The sequence below is a fragment of the Sinocyclocheilus anshuiensis genome, unplaced genomic scaffold (genome assembly GCF_001515605.1).
Source record: "Sinocyclocheilus anshuiensis isolate Anshui unplaced genomic scaffold, SAMN03320099.WGS_v1.1 scaffold358, whole genome shotgun sequence".
NCBI classification, from domain to species: domain Eukaryota; kingdom Metazoa; phylum Chordata; class Actinopteri; order Cypriniformes; family Cyprinidae; genus Sinocyclocheilus; species Sinocyclocheilus anshuiensis.
In genome coordinates, this window is record NW_015546036.1 from 148,067 (window position 1) to 159,859 (window position 11,793).

The following is an 11,793-nucleotide window of genomic DNA, read 5'->3' on the forward strand; positions in this document are numbered from 1 at the left end:
TAACGTAATTAGTTACTTTTTTAGGGAGTATCGCAGCATTGTAACGCATTACTTTTAAAAGTAACTTTCCCCAACACTGGTTATAACACTTCAAACATATGAGAACTTGTGCTAACCTGGCATAGGGCCTATTATGAACCTTTTAATTATGAACATTTATAACCTTCCAGTTGAAATCTGAATTTCAATGTACAGTGACAATAAATAGGAAAACAAATTATGCCAGACTAACTAATAATAATAAATCCATGACCACATTTACAATTTACAATAGGGTCAACAATATTTGGTACAATATACAATACAATATATACAATGCCAGGTTGCAATTGCAGAGAATCTCTTCTTCTTAACTCAGGAAAGTTCTTGATATTATAAGCATTCAGAAATCATTTGAATAAATTAAGTGCATTTATCAAATGTCACACAAAAAATCGATAACCATAATTTAGAAAAGTTACACAATTATTGGTAGGTCGATCTAAAAAAAAAAATCATGCAGCATGTTTATTATTTTTGTGCACATTACAAATAGGTTACACAAAATAAGTACTGCACTCTTTATTTCTTTCCTTTTTTTCTTTCAGATACTATTTTTTCTCACACACACACACACACACACACACACACACACACACAGCTCAAAAACCAGCAAAGGCAGCAGTCATCACTAGGTGCCGTAAAGCCGTTTCAAAGTTGCCAGGTCAGTCTTACATACTGGTCCAGGATCAGTTTTGTCTTCCATTACTGCGTCAGACGTGCCGCTAAGGGCTGATCCTAGAGCAGCGCTTGGTCCAGTTTAAACTACGACAGGTCTTGGACTTCGACACTTCCGGTGTTTTTACGGCAGCCTGCTGGTCTCCTTCCTTCCACAAACAGAGCTGTCAGCTGGCTGAGAGAGACATGTACACACAGCAAATAAAACAGACAAGCGACCGTCGAAACAACTAAACTCTAGCAGGAACACGCGGCTACGCGACGCAAACATTGCTTCGAGGCGACAAAGTTAACGCGAAAGGGGTGAGCAGAAATGTTTTGAGTAGTCAGCTGACTAGCCTGATAACGGCAACTACAGCACTGCAATACATGCCAACTCTTTGCAGATACAAGTGGCTCGTCTAACAAATGTCTGGAGTTGTTTTTGCACGGAAAAGCGACACTCAAGTGTTTGCCTCTTTAATGAGGAAGTAGCGCGCGTTGCTCTTCAAGTTAAGCTTGATAAGTTAATATACTACTAACGTTATGCCTGTCAGAGCTGTTTGCCGCTCCCAGCTTTTACTGCTGTCAGGAAGTCACTGATGCCCGCTGCAGTGATCGCCCTCCACTGAGGAAGCAGCAGTCGTTTATGTTCAGTCCATCAAAGAGCACTTGGAGCAGAAGACAGACCATGTGGCTTCAGCAGAGGTTAAAGGGGCTGCCTGGTTTGCTCTCGAGCAGCTGGGCCCGCCGTGTCTTGGTTGGATTACTGCTCTTCCTCATTTTCTACTGGTACTTGAGCTCAGATGGGCTCCTGAGGTTTCTCAGCATGTCCAGGGAGTCTGGAGGAGCTGCGGGGGTTTGTTTGCAGACTGATCTTCACAGGTGGGTGTCGTTGGTGGACCGAGGGGAGGGAGTGGTTCTCACCCCCCAGACCAAAGAAACCGTCCCGTTTGTGGTCGGTAATGGACATTTTCTGGTGGATGTGGACTCTAACAAACTCTGGGTAGCTTCATCTTCACAGCCTGGCTCCGCACCGGTTCACCAAACAGACTATGGACCGATTGTGCGATTGCAGGTGCCGGGATCACACTCAGAAGCCCGGGGAATGATGCTGTGGTACAGAAAAGGCTCTGTTCTGTCCTCCCGGTGCATCCTGACAGCGTCTTCTCACGACTGCGTCATCATACGAGAGGAGTTTGTTGCGCATCGCAGTCGACCCAATGTTTATCTTCAGAGGATTCACATATCAAACCCTACAGACCGTCCGCTTTCGGTTGACCTGGCCACGGAGTCTCTGTCGTTTAGGAGCACCGTGGAGAAGATGGAGGAAAAGGAGCTAGTGCTCTCCTCAGGCCGGGTGCTCACGGAAAAGAAGGACACTGTGTTGGTGGTGGTGGCCACAAAGAAGCTGAGCACCAAGATCCAGGTTCCTGCCAAATCTGAATACTCAGAAAACCTGGTGAGCGTGATTCACACCTCGGAGCCCACCGAGGGCGGGAAACTGGACGAGACCCTCAGTAAGCTCAGAGAAGGAGTCAAGAGAGAGATGGTGGATGTCCTCCGAGCCAATGTGGAAGAATTGATGCAAGAGCACCAGCAAGCATGGGTGGATCTCTTCATATCTGGCAAGTTGATTGAGCACAGTCTGACATAATTGTTATTCACTTAAAAATATATATCAGTATATACATTTCAGGTTCATTGTATGGACCTCAAAACATTTACTTTGTACAGTTCTTAATCAAAAATTAAAATCGTCATAATTTACTCAACCTCATATTGTTCCAAACCTGTACGAGTTTCTTTCTTCTGTTGAACACAAAAGTAGATATTTTGAAAAATGTTGGTAACCAAACAGTTGCTGGTAACCATTGACTTCCACCGTATTAGTATTTTTTCTTTTCCATACTATGAAAGTCAGTGGCTACCAGCAACTGTTTGGCAGCATTCTTCAAAGTATCTACTTTTGTGTTCAACAGAAGAGAGAAACTTAAACAGGTTTGGAATTTTTATTTTTGGATGAGCTATCCCTTTAATAAATCTTAGGGGTCGTATCAAGACAAATTAAATGTTTTCTTAAGCTTAGAAGTGTTCAGTGTGTTATGAAGACAAACAGTGCATTTTAATTGTAACTCAAAACCTTTTTCCCCCCTGGAAAAAAAGGAAGGAAAGAAAGAAAGTAGTATTAAAAATGTTGCTAATTTAAGGCTGGTTGCATAAACTAGTCTTAAAAGTTAGTCATCTAATTTTTTTTTCTTTAAGAGTAAGACTGGTAAAAATTTTTTACATTCGGTTACATAAAATTAGGTTAGTCTAAGTTGAATCCAAAATATAAGACTGGTTACCCCTTAGTTACTTACTGCTAGCTGGTAAAACTAGTTCTTAAGACATTGTCTTAATATAGGCTAAGTTTATGCAACTTGCCCCCTGGATTCACAGACAGGGCTTAGATTAAACCAGGATTAGGCCATAGTTCAATTAGGACATTTTTATAAACGTATAGGAAAAAAAGAAAAGAAAAAACATAATTACTGGTGTGCATCTTGAGACAAAGCAATGGCACTGATATATTTTAAGATCAGTCAGTGCAAATTTCTTTCTGTTGAAACAGCTCAGAAATGCATTTTACTCTGGGACTAGTCTTAAGCCTCGTCTGTGAAACCGGGGGTACGAAACTAGAAACTGCCACTCACCATTTAGAAACTGCCACTAGCCAAATATGAATATTGTGTGTCGAGAAAATGGGCTTCTCTACCAGCCACTGCACTCCAAAAGGAGGTTTTTGCAGTGATGACATAGGTTGCCCAAACTCGGTTGTAAACATCTAAAAAAACATTTTTCACTATAGAGAACCCTTTGTGCAATGGAAAGATTCCATGGATGTTAAAGGTTCTTCATAGGAGAAAAATAAAGAAGCTGTATATTTAAGAGTGTGTGGCCAGCAGCCTGTCTCAGATTGACCTTTGACAGTAAACGCTGCTGATTAGAAACGACAAGTTAGGAAAAACTGATGAGGTCTGAGATGCTTCATTAAGCTTCATTTTGACCCGTCGCTCAAATGCGACAGTAAGCGCTCTTCATACTTGCACAAATATGTGAGCTGATTTTTGTTTTATATGCCAACTCTCCATGTGAATTCCCACACAGAGCTATTGTTTACAAAAAGTCCTTTATATTTATTGACAGCAAAGTTTTGTGTCATATTCTACATCTCTTCTACAATTCTCTTTTGGCATTCTTTATTTCTTTTAGTTTTGTCAAAAACAAGTAGGACAGGCGACTAGGCCTGTCGCTATAATCGATATATCGACTTATTGCACAATTTATGTACATGACCTCAATCATTTTTGGTGACGCAATATATTGCCCATTATATTTACTTAAACATTAATGTCACCATGTTTTGTACATTCCACTTGCGCCTGTGTCTTTTGCAGCTTCTCGTACATATTGAAAAGATGCTTCTACAAAAAAAGGTTTCATCTGCAGATATGGCCTTGTTTAGGGATCTGTGCATTTGTGCATACGGACATCCGACTGCTAAGTAGTGATTGTGTTTTTCAGCAATAGTGTGCACCCTTAATTTACAGAGAAAAGAAGGTCCGGGAAAAATCAAAAGTTCTTTGTGCATTTTTCTTTTTTTCTAATTGTTACTTTGCACTTTTTGTTAGAAAATGTTTATTTAATATTTATTCAGGTTTTTTAAGGTATCTAATATTTTGATACTTAATTTGCATGATCTAAATATTCTTAAAAATGAAAAGTTTGTTGTCATTTGAAGTGTGTAGACCTTCTTGCATTATTATGCTGTTACATTATGACTATATATTCAGTGGCATAAAATGGTCTTTAAAATGACAATAATATCGCTTATCGCAATTATTTCTGGGGCAATATATCGCACAACAAAAAGTTGTTATCGTGACAGGCCTACAGGCGGCCTAGCACAGCAACTTTAATTAAAATGAGATTTGAGTGAACTTACTGTACAAGGCCAGGGACAGCTTACATGTCAAGACAAATCTGGAAAAAATACTATACCACTTTGCACAATAGCTGTTTGTTTTCCTTTAAGGACAGTTTTTTGGGATGTATTTTATCTCATGAACACAATCAGACTCCCTTATATTTAATATGTTCAAGTTTTACAGCTTAAAATAATGTTTAGTTCATGAGGATTTGATCTGAAATGTGTCTATTTACAAGGCCAGAGACAGTGTAAAAGCAAAGAGAAAAGTTATTTTGAATTCAGTTTACTATCATGTTGTTAGAAAACACAGAGATAATGCCTACAAGTATAATTATTTAATGCTTTGTGCATTCGTTCAGTTGCACATATACAAGTTGCATGGGACAGTGCAAATAATATAAGCAAACCTGCAGTCCAAGGGTCTGTGCTGTTACTCATTTCACATGTGAGCAGGGGTGTAAAATACTTTTAGAAATGTTTTTTTAATAATGATTTTACTGGATTGCTTTAGTATTATTTTTGGGGATTTGTACTTTACTCAAGTGCAATTTAAACTGACCATTGTATTTTCACTTGATTACATTTCTGAAGAAAAAAACAGTACTTTTTACTCCTTACAATTTTATTTCAACTGGAAAAGTACTGGAAAAGTTCCTTTTTTGCATTTTCTATTTTGTCGTGCAAAATGACGTGCAAGAACCAATGATGTTTGTCTTCACGCATCAAACACACACGTTTCATCTTCAGTTGTAACTTCAGTTGTAATCAGGAAATTATTTTAAAGATATATTTATGGGCTTTTTGGACAGTAGAGAGCAGACAGGAAAACATTGGGTGAAGAGAGGGGGTCGACAAAGGACGGGATTCGAACTCGGGTCGCCGCGAACGCAGTTGCGCTAGGCTATATGTCTAACCATGCTATCAGTGCCGGCATCAGGACAATTTCTGGCTTCAAAATTTCACCATTAAATCTTAGAAAGCATATTGAGGTAGCAAAGCTGCTTTTCCCATAAAAGTCTATTGATTGTTTGTGTTTGTTTGGATATAGCCATTAACTGTCTGTGTAGTATATTGGCTGAATGCACAACATTTACTCACCCTGAAGTATTTTCCTTACACACGCCCATCGTTTCGCTTCAGAAGACATTGATTCATTAACAGGGGTTGTATGGGTTACCGTCGTGTTCATTTGTATAGTTTTTAAGGTGGCATCTTGGGACGTCCTGTACACCTGCATTATATTCTTACAGATGGATTATACTTTCTAAAAATCTTTGTTTGTGTTCATTTGAAGTAGAAGAGTCATATGTCTGACAAAACATTTTGCATTGAGAAGATGATTCAATAAGATGAAACGATTTTTTTTTTTTTTTAAGTACAATTTAAAGTTGTACTTTTTAAATTTCACCCAAGCTAAGATATTGCTTTGGCCAAGAAGATACTTTTAATTGAGTAAAAATTTTCACTCAGTTTCTGTACTTTCACTTAAAGGGTTAGTTCACCCAAAAATGAAAAATCTGTCATTAATTACTCACCCTGATGTCGTTTCAAACACGTAAGACCTTCGTTCATCTTCAGAACACAAATTAAGATATTTTTGATGGAATCTGAGAGCTTTCTGACCTTCCATAGACAGCAGCACAACTGAAATGTTCCCAAGTCCAGAAACGTAGCAAGGAGATCTGTAAAATAGTCTATGTGACATCAGTGGTTCAACCGTAATTTTACGAAGCTACGAGAATACTTTTTGTGTGCAAAAGAAAAAAAAAACGATTTGTTTTGACAATTCGTCACCGTAGCGCCATTTTGGAGAGTATCCGTTGGACGTAAACAGTGTATGCTGTCACTGTCACACGGATACGCTGTTTTCGTTTAGATCAAAACACAACAAGGTAGGAAACAGATCCGGCGTGACGCAGCTGACACAGAATAGCATACGCTGTTTACGTCCAACTGATATTCTCCAAAATGGCGCTACAGGGTGATGCAGAGGAGGCGAATTGTTGAATAAAGTTGTTTTTTTTTTTCTTTTGCTCACAAAAAGTATTCTCGTAGCTTCGTAAAATTACGGTTGAACCCCTGATGTCACATGGATTATTTTAACGATCTCCTTGCTACGTTTCTGGACTTGGGAACATTTCAGTTGTGTTGCTGTCTATGCAGGGTCAGAAAGCTCTCAGATTCCATCAAAAATATCTTAATTTGTGTTACGAAGGTCTTACGGGTTTGAAACGACATGAGGGTGAGTAATTAATGACAGAATTTAAATTTTTGGGTGAACTAACCCTTTAAGAATAATATTTGAGTACTTTTTACGCCTCTGTATTTTAGAAATAAGAAGATTTAAAAGTAGAGCAGCAAACAATATATGGTTTAATTCTAAAAATGTTGCCAAAAATAAATAAGTAAATAAATAATGAAAATTTTTTGCACAAATATAAAAAAAAAATGTTGGTGTACTTCAGGGAAAATGTAAGTATGATATGACTCCTTTAATGTGTTCACTTGGTTTAAGAACCTAAAAGGAAATGTTTCATAGTTTTTTTTGTTGCTTTACAGGTGTGGAAATCAGAAAGATCACAGACGCCCATACTCCATCCAGTCGCACAGTCAACAACACGCTGTACTACATTCTGTCGACCTCCACAGCGCCCCTCCTGGATCAGAGTCTGACCGCAGAAGAGCAGGAGCGCCTGGAGTCCAGTCTGAACTACGCCGACCACTGCTTCAGCGGCCACGCCACCATGCATGCCGAGAACCTGTGGCCGGAGCGCCTGACCAACGTGGCTCAGATCCTGCAGCTGGTGAATCTCTGGAACCTGACCTTCCAGAAAAGAGGATGCAAGGTCCTCGTGGCGGCAGGCACTCACGGTATGATGCAAGGCATGGTCCTGAGTTTCGGCGGTCTGCAGTTCACCGAAAACCACCTTCAGTTCCAGGCCGACCCGGATGTTCTTCACAACAGCTACTCTTTGCGGGGCATCCATTACAATAAAGACCTAATCAACCTGGCCGTGCTGCAGGACGCCGAGGGTAAGCCCTTCCTGCACGTGTCCGTCAAGCCTCAGGAGAAACCCGTGAAGCTGTACGCCTGTGAGGCCGGCTGCATGAACGAGCCCGTGGAGCTGACCTCGGAGCTGCGAGGCCACACGTTTCCGGTGATGGTGACCCAGCCCATCACGCCTCTGCTGTACATCTCCACTGATCTCACTCACCTGCAAGACCTGAGACACACGATCCACGTCAAGGCCATCTTGGCTCACGAGGACCACATGGCCAAGCAGTACCCAGGCCTGCCCTTCCTCTTCTGGTTCAGTGTGGCGTCCCTCATCACGCTTTTCCACCTCTTCCTCTTCAAACTCATCTACAATGAGTACTGCGGGCCTGGAGCCAAGCCGCTCTTCAGGAGCAAGGTATAGCCGAAGACACTTGAAGACGAGCTGTTTTTGGGGGTGGGAACTGTGGTGTGTGTGAATCTCCTCTCCTTTTTTCTTCTTGCTCTCATTCTGCGCAACTCTCAAATCCTGCCTTGCAAGATATTTTTACCTCTTGAAACTAATTGATGATAATTGGTTTGGGTAACCCATCAAACTGCTGTAATTGGAGGCTCTGGTGTGCTGGAAATAGTTGTCTGCCATCTTCAGTTTGGGTGTTCTCTCTCTATGAACCTCTTGATGAACTGAAAGCACCAGTGCTCTAAAGACACTATTCAGTAAGCGCCATTGTTTTTCTCGCAATTTGACACAATTAGAACTGATTTGTGTCCAAAAACGTAAGAAAAAATATTTATTTTGTTTTATATGAAATACTATTCCGCTTTGCAGAATAACCATTTGCTAATTATGTTTGAAGGACAGTTTTTTTTAATGTAATTTATCTCGTCACTTTCAGCAAACTTTCCCATCTTTTATATGTAGTTTTACAGCTCAAGAAATTCTGTCTAGAGTATTTCATTCAGTTTTTTGATGGGATGATATCAGGTGAGGAGTCGAATTTTATTTGTTCTGAAATTCGTGTGTGAACTTATCACTGGTGCCTTCAAGTCTTTCTTCTTCCAAGTTGGTTTAAGGGGTTTTGTTTCTCTGAAATTTGCTGTCTGCAAAGTCTTTTTTTGTTCGTTTACAATCTGGGGGTCTTACGCAGGGGTCTGAAGTTTGAAGATCTTGTTGTTGGTTTGGTGAGGTGAAAGTTGAATTTCAATTTGAACCCAAATACATCATTTTTTTTCACTGATCGCATTCATCCACCATAGAGTCATTTATGTCAGTAGGGTAATGTCAATACTGATGGTGGTTTTGGTGACATTTTTGATAGCAAATAACATAAACTTCAAACATAAGGTAAGCGGATTTGAATAAACCTCACAAAACCTATCAAGAACAAGTTCGTTTTGCCACAAAATCACAAGTAAATAACATTTTGCATTAAAATTAAGCCTTTTTAATACAGACCATTAGGATTAACCTTTACAATAAAACTAATTGTATTAGAAATTTAAATGTATTAGAAATAATTACTATTATTACAATTGTTATGCCTATACTATGCTGATACATTTTTTTTTTTTTTTTTTAGAAAATCATTGTATTGTAGTATTTTTTGTCTGTAATGCAGTAAAGGATATACAGCACTGAGCAACTAATTAGAATCACAACTGACAATAATAGGAATTCCAAAACAACGCTTCAAAATTGCAAAAAGGCTTAATTTCATGTGCAAAATATTTCTTTTTATAAAAATAGATGTCCCCATGCAGACATTTTTTCCTAAGATTCACAAAGAGATTTAAATGTTGATATGTGAAAGGATGAATGAATCATGTCAGTTCACTGTTTAGAGCACAAAAAGAGATTGGACAGTTGAGAAGGCACTACTTGCTTATTAACCATGTTTCACTCTTATAATGTTTAAGTAGGCAAATATAGTTTCACATGGTCTGATGTGTAGTTCATATCACTGCTGCATATGCACTGCTATCATACACCCTGAGCTGTACTCCGTTAGATCTCTGCCAACATTTACACAAGCTCACAGAAAAAGCTCTTTTTCCGTTTCTTATTTACTTGTTGTTAATGTGAAGATCCTGCATTGTTCGCCATGTGCGTCTCAAAGTTTCTCCTCATGTTGGAGTGATCTTTTGCATTCGTTAGAATTCTGCTGTTTTTATTAAGTTAACCAATCAAGAGTTAGACAAAGTTCTGTTGTTGTGACATTCATTCACATTGATTTTTAAGATTTCCTAAATCTGGGGTCACAGAGTAAAACCTTGTCGAGTAGCATTGCTCCTTAGTGATGTGGAATGAGTACATCATACGAGTTGCCTTAAAATGTGTCTCTAAGGCATCTTTACTCTGCCAAGTTAAGGCTGTTCTGAGCCTGCTTAAAAAAATGTGTAAAGGTGCAATGCCCTGCAATTAAGCTTGCTCTGACCCAACTCAGCTCTAGTATCCAAGCATGCAGTTTTAATTGCTGTGGAAATGCGTTTATGCCACCTCTGAGCAGCATTAAACAGTCTGTGTTAAGGCACCTAAATGCCACTTCAGAAGCACTTCTGTGCCACCTTTGCAGTGTAAATGTGTCACTAGTGTGTGTAACATGCCAAAGATACATTGCTTAAAAGTATTTTTTTTATATAATTAGTGGGCGCAATAAATGACGTGTTTTGGGTTTAAAAAGGCAACTCAAATGAGTAAAATCATTTCCCAAAGACAGTACGTGTAAACATTTGACTTTTTGTCATTTTTGATTGAGCTTAGTCATTGCTAGATTTCACACTGGCGTCAATCCTAATGCCTGAGCTCAGTTCATTTGTCTGTATTTTACAATTAGCTCAGACTCATACTGAGGGCAAATAAGTAAACCGATGCACTGGATAGAGTAAATTTAACAAGTGTAAAATATGAGTGCTAAATGCCATGAAATAATAAATAATAGTAAATCCTTTCCATTCATATCCACAAAATGTTCACAAAGAAAGCATAACACATCTTTATTTTTTCTACCATAAATATGCATATTCACCCTCTATTTGTTATTTCAACAGGATGATGTTTCTGTCTGAAGCCTAATCCAGTGTGCAGAAACATTAAATATGGCTCTATCTCTGGATGTCCTCTCGGGATTGATTTTAATCACTGGAGACGTACTCATGTATTCAAGACATGTTTTCCATTATTGCTGTGTGAATTTAATTATGAACATGATCTTATTTCTGTCGAGGATTGTGTAAATTGTTAAGGTTAAAATATGAAGACTATTTAAAGGTGCCCAGTCATGTGAAAATTAGTGATAAAATATCAATAATTATGAAGGATTCAAACAAGACCTTTATTAATGTATTATTCTAGCTTATAAACAAGCACAATAATAAAATCTTAATGGAAACCAAATCAAATATGCAGCTCCTAAACACTGATTTTATGTGAATGAAGAAACAAATCTTACAAAATCGCAATGAAATGGAAATAGCGACAGCTTTTCTTCTGTATTGTGATGAACATCTGAGTGTAACAGATTATTAAAAAACAATGTAAGGCATGGATTGGGGATAGATGAGTGGAGAAGTCTGGCATATGGCACCTTATTTTCACTGTAATGAGTTGTGACATTTTGATTATGAGGTTGAAAAAATCAGATACATGGATGAAAATGGGCTAAATGAATCTACGTCGGTAGTAGAAATACTGACCCTTATTAAAACAGCTGGGAATATTGTATGTATTTATTTGAAAAATCAACATTGAACATCACAGATTTAAGTTTGTTTACTGTATGCTTAATCACATGGAATATAGAATGCTATGCTGATGACACTCAACTCTACCTCTCATTCCATCCTGATGATCCGACGATAGCTGCTCTCATCTCAGCTTGTCTAACAGACATTTCTTGCTGGATGACCGACCATCACCTTCAACTCAACCTGGCTAAGACAGAACTGCTTGTGGTTCCATCAAACCCATCGTTTCATCACAATTTCACAATTAATCCAGAACGCGGCAGCAAGATTAATCTTTAATGAGCCAAAAAGAATGCGCGTCACATTTTGCACGTTCATCAATTTGCACTGGCTACCAATAGCTGCTCGCATAAAATTCAAGGCATTAACGTTTGCCTACAAAAAC

The 11,793-nt window shown here is 38.7% G+C and overlaps 1 protein-coding gene across 1 annotated transcript; it reads left to right on the forward strand.

Moving 5' to 3' along the window:
* Positions 1-835: 835 nt before the first annotated feature.
* Positions 836-11,499, forward strand: LOC107698843 (uncharacterized protein KIAA2013 homolog). The gene is made up of 3 exons (XM_016499968.1): positions 836-2,324; positions 7,229-8,082; positions 10,713-11,499. The coding sequence occupies exons 1-3, from the start codon at positions 1,346-1,348 to the stop codon at positions 10,728-10,730; spliced, it is 1,851 nt and encodes a 616-aa protein (XP_016355454.1). The 5' UTR covers positions 836-1,345; the 3' UTR covers positions 10,731-11,499.
* Positions 11,500-11,793: the final 294 nt, after the last annotated feature.

Coding starts and splice junctions, on each gene's coding strand:
- LOC107698843 (XM_016499968.1), top strand. CDS start 1,346: ATGTTCAGTCCATCAAAGAGCACTTGGAGCAGAAGACAGACCATGTGG. Junction 2,325..7,228: donor GGTGGATCTCTTCATATCTG/GCAAGTTGATTG, acceptor GTTGCTTTACAG/GTGTGGAAATCAGAAAGATC.